Genomic DNA, 14303 nt, shown 5'->3' with positions numbered 1-14303 from the left:
TTAAACAACTCAAAGTGGATTTATAACACTTTTCCTTTAACATTTGCCAGCTTTCTCTTCTGAAAGTGTATCACATTTGCTTGGACCAAACAAACCATTTATTTTGAAATTGCTGTTACTTCAGCTACAACTATCGACTACTATAATTTATCATAATTCCGAGAAATGACTCAATACTTTAGATATATTTTGTATATGTTTTGACAACATTAAGACAATGATCTGTAAGATGTGGTGATTGATAATACATGTGATGATATGATGAGTGTGTAGAGTTTTTTTTTTATAGGTTTTACACAATTATTTAACTTATTTTGGTCTTGGTATGAGATTCTGAGGCTGTGGCCTCCTTGAGTAATATCTGTTGACTATTTTTAGGCAAATATAGTAGTCTCCACATAGTTCCACTAAACTACAATCAGTCATTTTTTGGTACCATTAGAAATGTGTCCGTTGCAAAGTACTGAAACCTGACATCTATCTCTGGTTCATTCATTCTTCATCAAAATGTTTGTGTTTGTGTTTAACGAACATTTATCATTGGAGAAGTTTAGCTTCTTTTATTAAAAGATAAGAATGTTTTTTGTAGAAAAATGTGTCTGTATTCCTCAAAGTGTGATATCAAAGTATTGTTATCTGTGCCAACACTCAGGTATTAAATAAAGGAGGCGTTGTGTTGGCAAGAAATGAAGCTGCTAGCAGAATTTAACTAGGCAAGTGTTCTTATAGGACCAGAGGAATCTGGCAAATGTTGGTACATCTCTGGTCAACTAGTGACTGATTGTGATAGTCAATCCGTCAATCCGTCAATCCGTCAACCGTCAATATGTATGTATGTATGTGTGTGTGTAAATGTCATACTGTACACATAGAACGTATAGTCAACATCATTGCTGTCTATTTCACTTGAAACAACCTCATTTGTTCAATTTGCCCCCATTTTCACACTAGGCCTGTCCCTGAATCTGTCCCTGGTTACAACACATGATTATGCTGCCATCATGTGGTAGCCTACGTTTAAGGTATGAGCGCATGGCTCAGTGAGGTAACATAAACCAAGGTTTCCTTGGATCCAGAAAAGTATGAATTCATACAGTTCGATGTCATAAGAATGATGTAATGTACTACCAGCAGACATTGGTCTGTGTTGCCATAATAACATCACCTTCGGTCCACGTAGACCTAAAGTTAGGGCGATATGGAGAAAATCAAATATCATGATATTTTTGACCAAATACCTCGATATCGATACCGCCATGATATTGTAGTGTTGACTATATTGGTGCTTTCACTAAATATTTACACAATGAGATTTTTGATAAGTAATCATCAGTAATGTGGATAATGACTGAGTGGGTAAAGGCAAATAATAGAACAGTTACAACAGGCTGGTAAGTTCAGAAAATGACATCACTTTACTGTAATGCAGCCTTTAAAACCAGGAAAAGACTTATGCCATATTACGATATTACGATATCCAAAATCTAAGACGATATCTAGTCTCATATCACGATATCGATATAATATCGATATATTGCCCAGCTCTACCTAATGTCATTACAGTTAACAAAATGCAATCAAACTAAAGTTTTTCCTGGTAATGAGGGTCTTATTTGAGACATGTTGCCCTAACCCTAACCCAAACACCTGTTAAACAGGTGGTTAGCAGGTTCATAATTAAGGACATTGAATGGGGAATTTGGGACACTAAACTGCACGTAGAATCTTCCATGGGGAATGTGGGACACTAAACTGCACGTATACCGTTTGTCCTAATTAAAACAAGTTAAAAAACCATAGATAGACTGTTAAAATAAAACGCGTTATAATGGTTTATTTTGAAGGATCATACTGGAAGTTAGTTGTATCGCCACCTACACCTTCTGTGCGGTGATAAATGTTTGTGCTCTAATCACCCTGGAAGTGTAAACGTTAGCATCAACTAAATCTTTGTTTAGCGTTAGTTGAGTTGTTTCATTGTGACGCAAAACACGTCTTGTGACGGAAGTGATGATGAAGATAATGCTCAGTAACTGCAGCAACAGTAAACTTCCCTCAACTGCCACTCAGCTCAGCTTGACCCAAGACGGCAGGTAACGTTAACTGGCTAGCTCTACATGTATGCTACTGTAGCTTAAAAGACAAGCGGTCATCTGTCACTTAGCTAGATAGCTAACATACCTCGAGGGGATACATTACGAGTTTGTGTGTTTGTTCGTTATTCATTTCAAACAGTCAGTTGAAAGTTGTAGGGTTCATTCATTTTGAGCAAGTTTACAGTACATTTCTGTAGGTTACTGTAACGTTAGTTAAATGTAGTTTTGTGTTCAATTGAACTTTCAGTGGCAGGGCAGAACAAAAATGGCGGTCGGTCACTTGACAGCTCTGTCTAGACACATTTCCAGATTCCTCAAAACGTCTGTATTATTTTAATTTATATACAATTAAATTGTGTGGGTTAATAATAAAACTTTATCAACATGTTACTAACGCTTTCTGTTCCTATTCTAGCTAGCTATAAGGTTGTCAAAGATACAATTATTTTTTATTAGCATTTAACAAGATATTTTACATTGGCACTTTGTTTAACCTCATGGGAGTTGTAGGGGAAAACACTATTAAAACATGCCAATTTGATAGCAGCTCAACTTGTATATTGAATATTGACTGAAAAGTCTATCTCATATAGGGTTCTTTCTTAACTCAATGTCATTGAGTTAAAGTAAAGGCTAGCGAGGAAGAGGAGGTTTGGCTGTAGTTCTCTAATTTACAGCGTAATTTCAAGTATACAAAAAAGACAGATTAGTTTATGAATGTCAGACACATTAAGTTATCAATTACAGGGAGTGTCTGTATTGACTTTCAGCCTAGTCCCAGTTCCAATTTATTTGTCCCACTTTTTTTGAGAGTGAGACATAAATGCAGATACATATTATTTCAGAGCAGGGCAAAGTCATTTTTTTTTGTTAATTATCATTGCATTGTGGCCTTTTTATGTTTAAAAAAAATAAAATATTTTGCAGCTGTTGAGGTTCAGATGAAGACAAGCTTGGTTATAAAGCGGTTGTCAAAACAAACCGAGTGAGTATCGTGCAACAATGTCAGCTGAAATACCCATGGAGAGAACGTACCAGAGGACATGCACGGACTCAAATCGGTCAGTTCAGACTCCTGCACCTATCCCAGCCACTTCTGGAACCAGTGGGGTGGAGCACCAAGGGGACAGCCTGGGCCCGCTGGCCTTTCAGTGTGAACCAATGGTGGGCAAGACTCACCCTGAACTCTCCTCTCTCCTGAGCCCTGCTGATGCTATCCCCGTTGGACCATACCAGCCAACTGCTGCCAACCTGGATGCCTTTCAGACTGTAAATCAGACTAGGCAACAAGTAAGTATTACTTTTCTGAATTACACAAAAGCTTACAGATTAAAGGAAACATCCACTACAAAAAAACTTCCATATTGTTAAAAAAAAAAAATCAATTGCAGTGTTCAACAATAAGGATTGCCCGATGACCCGGGGCAAGTAAAATGACACGTTAGGCAAGTAAATATAACAACCACTTGCCCAAATGGGCATGTCCACTTTTAGTTAAGTTCTTCTGCTTGCCACTAGAGGGCAGTAGAACATCAGATTACTGTTGGTCCTGTGAAGCATCTGAAACATCATGTTCTCATCCCTTCTATTAATTATGTCCCTAATGTTTGTCTGTTGTTAGGTTCCACATCATCCATATGACCTGCTTCAGCAACAAATCGAGCAGATCCACCAGGTTCTACAGGAGCAGAGTAGACTGCTGACTCTACTAGGAACAGGTCAGTGTTGAACAGCACTGCGGTTCCTTTCTGTACGTGGTATCGAGACCTACATCCAGTGCGAAAATCAGTTTTTCAGTGTTGTAATTAAGCGTTCTCAACAACTAGACAACACAGAGCAGATTCAGTTTAGGAGATAATGAAGATGGCAACATTTGATTTAAAATTACAACACGACGTGTGTGTGTGTTGTTCGTCTTTCTCTCCTTGCCGTGAACAGGCCCTTTTCACCGCAGCCATTTTGTCATGTCGTTGCAGGGCAACAACAGGGGTAATTAATTATGGTCCTGTTCCATTTAGGCGGGCCAGGGACCTGTAATAATACTAGAGCTAGTCACTGGAATGGCTGTGGTCCACTAAATAGAACGGGGGCAATAATTAATATGATCAATTTCACCTGGGTTTTGCCCTGCTATGACATGTCAGAATGGCTGTTGTGAAAAGGGCCTGTTCGCCTCCAACTCAACCCATCACCCGTCACTTATCTTAATGAGTTAAATTCCTTAAAACAGCATTCAGTCAACGGCTGAGACATTAAGCCATTTAAGGCTTTAAAAAAGCAGACAGGGCGGGGAGCCAGTCTGCAAAGAAGGTGGCAACAATACAGTTAACGCTGATGTTCAGTGTTTGTCTCAGTTCAGGGTTTGTTTGTCTTCGTTTTCATACTTTCTTTCTCTGTTGTTGTTGCTGTTGCTGTAATATTTCTGCTCTGAGGCTGCTAGCCTCAACTTGACTGACACCACCAGCGCTCCTGTTGCAACACCCATACAACCTGCCCAGAGCAAAGTGTACACACCTCAAAATTGGGAAAACGTGAAAATTAGGGGCTAATGGGTAAGTGTAACAGTTATCGGTTCAATTTTCTAAATGTCTAAATGTTTCCAAATGTCCGTTTGTGCTTAGAAAATTGAACTTATAAGCATTACACTGGCCCTAATGCATCTGTACACAGGATCTCAGTGAGACACAAGTAAGGTAGAAAATGGATAAACAACAGCAAATGGGGGTGTGCTGTATTTGACCGCATACATAATCTGAAAAAACTGTAGCACGTTCCTGCAAAGGGGTGGGAAATGGAGCCTGAAGAGGCTGATCAGCAACATCAACATTTGGACATTGCTATGATGTAGGAGGGTACAACAGGGATACGGAGGTTTTGCTGTTGAACTTGTTTGGGATATCGTTACACCTTTTTACAAAAAGAGGAAGCTGTATTCTGTTTATTTACAGCAGCAGTATACAAAGATCTTCAGCCAGTATCCCAATTTTATACAAATAATTCAATTTTGATTATCAACATAACAAAATTATTTACAGTGTGAATGAGGAAAGTTTAAATTAGCCTTCCAGGTTTCTGCAGTCCACTCAGGTTTGACATGGTTGTTGTGGTGAACATAATGTAGAAACGTAGACAGGCCAGTTTACTCTGATTTATAAAAAAGGCAACAACATGAATCATTTTTTACACATCCGTTGTAAATGTGGTGTGTAAATGCAGCCACAGAAGAAAATTAATTTCAAAAGGAACAATTGTGAGATATTGAACTGTTTATGTACATACTTGAGTAATGTTAGAAAACGTGGTGGAGTTGACAATATGTTGCACTGAGGGTAAACCCCAATGAGGACAGGTACAACTGATTTGAGGTACTGATGATGAACACGGAGATATAAAGTGGTGAGTGATGAATGAAAATTCTTCTGCAAACACTGCAAAACAGGGTAAACATACAGTACAACAAGATCCCATATCATGCTCATTTTCTGCATTTTGGGTTTCTTCTAGAACATGTTTACGTACTTCATTGTTAAAAAACACATTTCTTTTCATACTGTCTGTCTGAATATACCTGTATTCACCCTCTGTCTGAAATGCTCCGTTTAGCCCTCTTTAAACCCCCCTGAGCATATCTGAGACTTTTGCCTCTGCACTTTTGGCGTCTCTGCACCATCATTGCAGCCGGGGAATGTCTGTAACAGCACTGTAGCGGCACTTATTACCTTTAATATATTATAGTTGTGACATCACAACCACACGGAAATCCTGACTGCTTGTTTGTTTTTGTTTTTTTGTTTTTTGTTTGTTTGTTTTTTTACAATATAGGACCTTTAACAAGTTTCTTTACAGCATGTTTAGTCCATACTACTATACTGCTGAGTACTTTGTAGTTATTGCAGGGACCGTCATATGCCGTAAAATGCAACCGACCGTTTTGGGCTTTAGTGGAAAGGGGGGAGGGACTGAGAAGTTGTCGACTTTCACATTTTTTGGCTAAGTCCTGGATCTTCACAATCCTACCTACAGCACATTTTAAAGTAAATAATAATATACAAATATATACAATATGAATCCATATGAGTGGACAAGTCAGACAGTATCTCAATGCTATACACAAGCCTGTTAATTCACTTTAACTCCCTGTACACCCACACAGGTGTTGTGGCTAAAGAACCCGTTTCACTGGACTGTATGTACAGACTGTGCTTGACTGACACCTCCTTGACTACTTCTTCGCTAAATACTCTATTCACTTGCACCTATTCTTTGGTGATTTATTTACAGTGAACAATTAAAAGCAGTAAACATGAACTAATAAGTTTCATATGACACATTATTGGGCATATATATCGGTATAGAATTTACAGTGGAAAAAAATGCAGAAAGAAATGATTAGTACTTTAAATGTTGAAAAGGTAAGTCTCTTTAGCTCCAAAAGAATGTGATGTCGGGCAGCATCCGCCTCTTCTGCGTTTTCAGTCATAATGGTGAGTAAACGCCCTCAGAGATAGTTCTCATTATAAAAGAAGAAAAAAATTATAATTTCTCCAGTACCTGAAAAGAAACAGTTTTAGTTCCAGGATTTTGATTTGTATACGTTGTAGTAGTTGTTGTTACCGTGCCACAGTCGGAATTTGGCCATCTCGTCTGAAGAAACGTCGGACAGAAGGTGGCTACGTAGGCATCTTTAAACCCCGAGTTACAGAAGCAGTAAACCAGCGGGTCCAGCAGGCAGTCGGCGTAAGACAAAACCATGAGGCCGTCGTAGACCTGGACCACAACGTCCTCTGCAGCCTGCCATTTTCGCAGCCTGACGCCCAGCAGCACCGCTCTCGCTATAGTGCTGGGCAGGAAGCAGACGGAGAAGACGACCACAACGGACAAGACAACGAACACGGCTCTCCTCAGTTTGGTCTTTTCCCCGACCGTTTTCCTCCTCAGCCGGTTGACTATGCGCACCGTGCAGTAGACAAGGATGATGAAGGGGATGATGATCTGGGTGAAGCAGACGATCTTAAAAATAAAATAAAAGTAACTATAAGCAGAGTTTCCCTCAGTGTATTGCAAGCCTGGTGGCCCACAGGGCCTAAATTGCCCCCCACCAACCCTAAGCCACTGGGAAATGTATTTTTAAAGCAACGCTATGTTAGCCTAGAAATCTAGACGCACCCTAGTGGCAGCAAATTTAATTTGCAGCCAGGGGGGTCTAGGCACTCTCCGTTGGCTTACGAGCTGGAAAAAACAAACTCTGGTCAGGCCAATCACATCGTGTAGTTGGTGGGCGGGGCTTATGGCTGCTGCTGCTGGGGACAGCGGTCTTCTGGAATACTTGGAGTTCAGCTTTTCTTTGAGAAAAGAACAAAGAATGGCACAGAAATCATTCTTAAAAAAGGAAGATGTGTTCGGAGTTTTGCCGACCGGATATGGCAAAAGTTTAATCTATCAACTAGCTTCTCTACCTTCTGCGTTGCTCTGCCTGGTTGTAGCGCTATCCTATTGCGTGCAGAGGGAATTTGAAAGACAACCGTTTATCCCGCCCCTCGGATTGAGCTCCGTCAATGGTGAGTTCCCAGACCCAACATCTTGATGTTGGTCTGGCTTGTCAGGCTAACACTATGTAACTTTTAGCCCTACAGGTTGTCTCATTGGAACTACAACTCGTGCTAACTGACGCGAGTTGTAGTTCCAATGAGACAACCTGTAGGGGGACCGTCCCTACCTACAGGTTATCTCATTGGAACTACAGCCACAGCTAAAAGTTGCATAGTGTTGCTTTAAGTTTTTTTTAAACTACAGTTACAGTGGGTTGGTTAGAAACTTAGACGTAGTCATATTTTAAAATCTCCAGTTAGCTTTAAGCACTGACTTAATGTTAGGGCCCTATGGAATCTGTCTTATAGTTTTTGTAAATTCTCAATTTTGCGATTTTTATCCCTGATTCTGTTATCCTCGTCGAAAAAGACACTTGCCACCGGGCTAAACAACTTTTCTGGGGGGAAGCCATACGTACGATGATAATACGTATGAAAATAACATTCACGTATCTACAGACAGTCGACCGTTCATTATCTATACTGTATCTCTCGCTCAAAGATAATTTTTCCAGTGGCTTAGGTTTCTGACTCTTTTTTTTTTTTTTTTAAACTTTCAGCAGTCCCACTCATCTCAGGCTCTTGTCTTGTTATGTTCTGAACCAGCAACAGTCCAAAACACAAAGATATTCAGTTTCCATCACGGAAAGCTAAGAAAACGACAAATGTTCACATTTGATTTGAGAGTGGATTTTTGCTACCCTGGAAATCCAGAGTTCTCGTGAGAGCACAATTTTGAATTTGCTCAGCTAGTCACTCTGGCATTGAGTAATGATGCTCATTAACTATGCCCTTGTAGCTGGGTTGCACCAATCACATCGGTGTATCTGATATAGGCGGGCCAGAGGCGAGCTAAACAGATGACGACAGTTTAATCTACCAGTTAGCTCCGCTGATAGCTATGGGGCTTTAGATACATCACCCTGTGTGTTGTTGTGAATGGTCGTAGTGCTATCCAATTGCGTGCAGTGAGATTTTCAAATGCATGCTTGGTGCCGCCCCTCGAGCTTGGTGCCGCCCCTCGATAATAATATATTAAAATAGTTGCAGATTAATTAGTTAATCGACAAAATCAATGAATAGATTAATCACATAAAATATGATGAGTCCACAGTTTAAGATGCTTTAAAGCCTGAACTGTTTTTTTTTTATGCTACCTGTGGCAAGCTGTTAGTCAGGGAACTAGGGGAATTAGATTAACCATTAAAGCTAATAAACTGTAACGACAGCTTTATAGGAGGTGTGTTGCAAGGAATGAGGTAGTGTAAAAACACGGTAGTGTTGAAAGCTGTTAGCTTTTGCAGGGATAGTTCTCTGACTTTGGAGTATATATTGGGCTATTAGTTGTGCTCCCATTGTAATCATTAAAGCCTTTTCGGTGTCCATGTCACAGGTTATACAATATTTTACAGCTGTGCTAATGCAAATCTAAATCAACACAAAAGAAACCCCAAAACAATACCTCTCTGAAGGTGTCAGTCACATCGTGAAGAAAAGTCTCGACTTCGCGGCCGTGGCTGTTGCAGCACTCAAAGGTATTGACCATAGTGGGGATGGTGAGGGGCAGCAAGAGCAGCCAGATCAAGATGGAGATTTGAGGAGATTTCTTCAGCACTTTGACAAAATTCTTCCTTCCAAGATGCACCACGTTGAAGTAGCGGTCGATAGACACGGTGATGAGAAAGGCGATAGTGGCTCCTCGGTTTAAAAACAGCATGAAGAACATCGTCTTACACACCACTTTATCTTGGTTGTGTCTCTCGTGCTTATGGTAATGGTAGGCCTTGGCAGGAAGACAGGCCACCAGCAAGAAGTCAGCAACCACAATATTGAACAGGAAGATACTTTTGTTCTTCCAGAACTTGAACCTTAAAGAGGAGGTTATTGAAAAAACAGTTATTTGCTTTTCTGTCACAAAGTTTAAGTTTCAATCAAGAGTAAACACAGTACAGCAGAAAGCCTATGATGCTGATCCTGTCATTACATTTTATCCTAAACACAGAAACTCTGCACGCCTCTAGTGTGACAATTCACCCATCAAACTGATGCTCTCTGCTTAATATTTAAGTCAGATTGACTCTACTGGTCAAATATCGACGAAGTGATGCATGCATGCAGTTGTATGGTGTTTTTCTGTTAACTTTTTAGTATCTCATAGTTTCTGCTGCTTTACTTTTTTGCACTGTATATATTTCAGCGCTGGAAATAAAAATGGTGCCAAAGAAAACACTGACTCTGCAGGCTGTTGCGCATGCTGTCAGAGATACTCTCTATCCACAGCACAATATGTTCCACTTTTAACATGTTTATCAGTTTATCTCAAGATTAGCACACACAGCTCATGTTGTATACAATGCCATCATGGGTTTTGCAATTACCACTGCATTTCAAAGTAGGTGCATGAATCCTACAGTACACAACTTTAAATGTCCCACTTAAGGAATGCGTTATAATCATTGCAACACAGATTTTGCCAAGAAATGAGAATCCAAACAGGATGTTACTACTGTCCCCCTCCTCTTCTACTCACTGGAGAGTGAGCGTGCATCTGTAAGGGTTTCTTCCTGCGAACAGTAATGAAACTACAGCGGTATTGAAAATGTATCCGATCATTTGAATTGGTCTGACAGACAAATACACTTCCTATGCTTAGAATTACGGAAGGAACCGCTAAAAACTCAACAACCTCGCCGTTCTCTCCACCCGATGGACAGACACACCTACTCGGCTTAGAATTTTGGTAGGAACAGCTAAAAAGAACACTACCATGCCGTCCTCTCCACCCGACTGAACACACTTTATTGGCTTAGAATTACGGCAAAAATCGCTAAACACACTGCAAACTCACGGTCCTCTCTTCCCGATTTACAGCCCCCCCTCTCTTGGCTTAAAATAACTCTCCGTTGTCGGCCAAGGCCGCTGTACAGCCGTGGCCCGCTTGCCTGGTCCTCCGGTAACGTTAGCAGTTAGCAGGGTTAGCATGGCAGCGTTAGCCAGGACCAGTTGGGATCACTTCACTGGCTGTGTCTCAATAGTTTTTGCAAGTAACCAACTTGGGTACTCTAGCTTTATAATTCAACGTGAGTGCATGAATGTTAAAATGCCTGTCCCTTGTGTCCATGATAAATTAGCCTGAAGCTAATGCTTACCTGTTCAGGAGGAAATTAGCCAACTCGGCGTCCTTTTGGGGTCTAAACTGTCTCCATCTTTCAAATACATCTCCAATATTTACCCGGGGTTTGTTACGTCTCTGGTCACGCAACTGTTAGAAACATGACAGTTTTTTTTAGGTCGGGTAGAATCTATCTCCATTGATCCTGTTGGTGTATTTGCTGCTTTCATGGCTGTACTAACGTTACAGCTGTAGCACGCTGGGTTTACGTTTTTACAGTTATATCTGGCAACCCGGCCTGGCTGTCAAACTGGGCAGTTGATACCAACACACAGGCCAAAACATAAACAGAAATTCTGTCACGGAACAGAAATTTCAAAAGGAGAAAATACTGTCATTAGCATTGTTGTCAGAAAAGATAGTATTTCAACTTGGGGTCATTTTTGGATTTATTCCAGTAAATATATTGCATGTTGGACCTTTTTAAAGTGATACTGATGCCAATAAAGTACTTAATTTGATAATTCTTTCTACTTTATTCAATACCGATCATCTGCATTTTATGCATGTATTTTTTATACTTTTGAATGTTTTGGTGGCCTCTCAGCGCGCTAAACTGCCAACGTCATCAAATACACTGCGCTCGACTTCACCACACCACAGATAAATAGTAATTATTTTCAAGATCTGGGTATATCAGGATTTAATGCAGGTATCAATTAACTGGAGATGTTTCGATACAACTTGGTACTGGGCTATTTCTAATAATTCCCTATGTGACCATTTCTACATTGGCTTAATGTCTAGGGGGCAACTTTTGCCTACACTGTCTAAAATGTTGGAGCATTAACTACAATTTTGGACTTTCATTAAATAGTTAGTACTTAAAGTTGCAGATTTTTTATGTAAAATGAGCCCAGATTAAAATACACACAGAAATCCTCACCTTGTGCCGACGTGAAAAAATAAGAAGGGTAATATTACAGTGCATTTAGATGTAACAGTGCTGTTTGTGTGAGTGTATGTTAAGAGACAGAAATGGAAATTAAATTTATTGAATGATGAAATGGAAAAAAATGATGTCTTAATGGAAGATTTGAATATTGGCCTTAAATTGGTAAATATATTGATATATTGTTTCTATGAAATAGATAGAGGGATTGAGTTTCCTCATACCTGAAGATGAAGATGTAGAGGACCGACAGGTTGAGAGGCAGACCCAGCACGAACTCTCCCATCATCACCCAGGAGAGGGTTTGGTATGTGGCATTATTGGGCACATTGCAGTGGTCAATTGACGAATTTGTAGCCATGTTTCGTTGGCTGGACATAACAGTCATTGGACAGCAGTAGAAGAAGTTGCATTCAAGGTTTTTTTATGTATTACCAAAGCAATAGGAAGGCTAAGGGTTGAAGGTGTTCCCTGGCAGCTTAAATCCTTTGTTTGGAGGTGGTTGTAGCTGCCTCTGACTCTGAATCTTCCGTCTGATTCCCCTTCTCACTGTGATCCGTCAAGTTCAACAGTCCCCTTCTGAGAGCCCTACGGTGATGCTGGAGCTCTATCACGCCTCGGCTGCCAATTCCAAAACATGCTGAGGAAACGCTGGAAACGCAGCATGAGCTGAGGAAAAGAAAGTACGGAATATGGAGAAGAGAAAACACTCAGTGAGCTGGTCAGCCCTTTTTCTGTGAGGCTGCCACCGATCCTTCAGAGGGGAAGAATTTGTTGTCAGCTGGAGGTGTGGTTTAAAGAGATGAGTGTTTTTTTTGTGCTCCGAAGCACAGCATGGAAGATGCTGGGTTCAGCTTTCCACCCTAAAGCGTCTTAATGCAACAAGCCTCCTGGCACTTTTTTCAGCATATAACTTATAAAAATAGGTGACATGCCCAAGGTTCTGTATTACACACACAGTGGTAAATGGAAATGCAATGCAGTGGGGAGAAATGCTTGTAAAATTCCTCAGGTGGCTCTCCATACGAAACCATCATGCCTGCACATGTGAAGTTTATACTTGGATATGGTGACAATGGCAGTGGGAAACGATGTCCTTCAAGGAAAATGACTAGAGCAAGTTCTATTGGTACAGGATCAATTACAGTATGCTATACAGATAGAAGGACAGAGAGCCTCAAGAGGAAAAATATTGCATGCAATATACTTTGTTGGTATTGTACGTACATTCATTATAATTACAAAAAACTTAATTCCATGCATTGGAAATTCAAATGAACGGGGATGAGGTCAAGCCAGAAAACTGCCACAGGAATATGAGCCTATACTCATGCTTGTGTATAGTTATTGCTGGCCTGCTACTGAAATTACAGTCTAGAGAAAGTTGAAAATATGAGTTTTGATTTATTTAGATTTTTTTTTTTTCCCACTCGTCCACCAGTTCAGTGGAAGTATTCATCATCTTTGACACATGGTGGATGTGGGTTTTATGGAAGAACTCAGAAGTACTTAGAGCAGATTGACAGACCCCTGTGAAGTGATGTTTTGACCCTCCTAGCTGTCGTATAGGTTTCTCTGGTTTGACATAAATATTAGGGATGCGCCGAATATTCGGCCACCGAAAATTTTCGGCCGAAAATGGCCCAAAAGGGCATTTTTGGTTTTCGGCCGAAATACTTTTATCACCGAAACAATACGGACGAAAATTTTGTGATGACGCAAACAGAAACCGCGACCTGCACGTGTGTCAGTACCCGTTCCACCTGCAAAGAGGTTGAGACGGACCACGGAGTGAAAACAATGAAAAGTACGCTCTTAGAGTCTGTCAGCACACGTTTCCCAATAGATCTCAGTGAGATCTATTGGGATCCTCTGTACTTCATCGTGACTGTACTTGATCCGCGTTATAAAGACCATTACTTGAATGCGGAAATAAAGCAGGGCGCACGAGAAATGATCCAGGCCGCGATGGATGCGGAGAACCCGCGTGGAGACGAAGATGGAGCGCGCACGGAGCAGCGCCCAGCGCAGGAGATCAGAGCGCAGAAACAAAGACTTGTCTCTCTGCACCAGATGAGGGGCATGCACCCTCGTTGTCTGATATGTTCAGTGGAATCCTGCAAGAAAGTGCCTCAAATAATAATAATAATAATAATAATAATAATAATAATAATAGGTAAGCTATTCTGTTCTTAGGCTACTATATACTGTATGTGAGTATCAGATTGTAGCCATATTTCTGCTAGATATTTTTTTAATTAAACTTTAATATTAATTTATACAATTGCAATGTCTTGATTTTAGTAAAGTTAGTACACAGTCATAGCCATAAATGCAATGGTACTAATAATTGGCATAATTTTCTAACGGTGTTTCGGTTTTCGGTCTTGGTTTCCTCTTTTTCGGTTTTCGGTTTCGGCCAAGAATTTTCATTTCGGTGCATCCCTAGTAAATATCCATGTACACCTTTTGAGATGCACCTTGACCAACAGAAATTGTCTTTCAAATGTCGTTCAACAACCTAAACTCAAACAGCATGGCCGCCTTATTTAAAT

At 40.4% G+C, this 14303-nt stretch overlaps 2 protein-coding genes across 5 annotated transcripts in view; one reads left to right on the top strand and one right to left on the bottom strand.

Annotated features, from left to right (window-relative positions):
- Positions 1-1764: 1764 nt before the first annotated feature.
- si:ch211-140l13.3 overlaps positions 1765-14303 on the top strand; it is a 44761-nt gene continuing 32222 nt past the window's right edge. The window contains exons 1-3 of one of the 4 annotated variants that reach the window (XM_039782548.1): positions 1765-2093; positions 3024-3386; positions 3718-3814. In XM_039782548.1, coding sequence (XP_039638482.1) covers positions 3099-3386; positions 3718-3814 — 385 coding nt within the window. In that variant the 5' untranslated portion in view covers positions 1765-2093; positions 3024-3098. Of the gene's footprint in view, positions 2094-3023; positions 3387-3717; positions 3815-11947; positions 12056-14303 lie in introns of those variants that run through there. The other 3 variants (XM_039782547.1, XM_039782545.1, XM_039782549.1) reach the window with 3 other exon arrangements.
- Positions 5020-12492, bottom strand: LOC120547117 (12-(S)-hydroxy-5,8,10,14-eicosatetraenoic acid receptor-like). The gene is made up of 3 exons (XM_039782550.1): positions 11973-12492; positions 9147-9552; positions 5020-7106 (listed from the first exon to the last, which is right to left on the bottom strand). The coding sequence occupies exons 1-3, from the start codon at positions 12134-12136 to the stop codon at positions 6630-6632; spliced, it is 1047 nt and encodes a 348-aa protein (XP_039638484.1). The 5' UTR covers positions 12137-12492; the 3' UTR covers positions 5020-6629.

This window comes from Perca fluviatilis, chromosome 18, assembly GCF_010015445.1.
Source record: "Perca fluviatilis chromosome 18, GENO_Pfluv_1.0, whole genome shotgun sequence".
Lineage (NCBI taxonomy): Eukaryota > Metazoa > Chordata > Actinopteri > Perciformes > Percidae > Perca > Perca fluviatilis.
Note: the sequence above shows the minus strand (reverse complement) of the source record. Positions and strands in the feature narration are given on the sequence as shown.

Excerpts from the sequence above, each read along its gene's own strand:
- LOC120547117 (XM_039782550.1), bottom strand. The coding sequence starts at position 12,136 with ATGACTGTTATGTCCAGCCAACGAAACATGGCTACAAATTCGTCAATT. Across the intron at positions 9,553-11,972 it reads CTCTACATCTTCATCTTCAG|GTTCAAGTTCTGGAAGAACA; the intron begins GTATGAGGAAAC and ends CTCCTCTTTAAG. Across the intron at positions 7,107-9,146 it reads TGACTGACACCTTCAGAGAG|ATCGTCTGCTTCACCCAGAT; the intron begins GTATTGTTTTGG and ends TTTATTTTTAAG.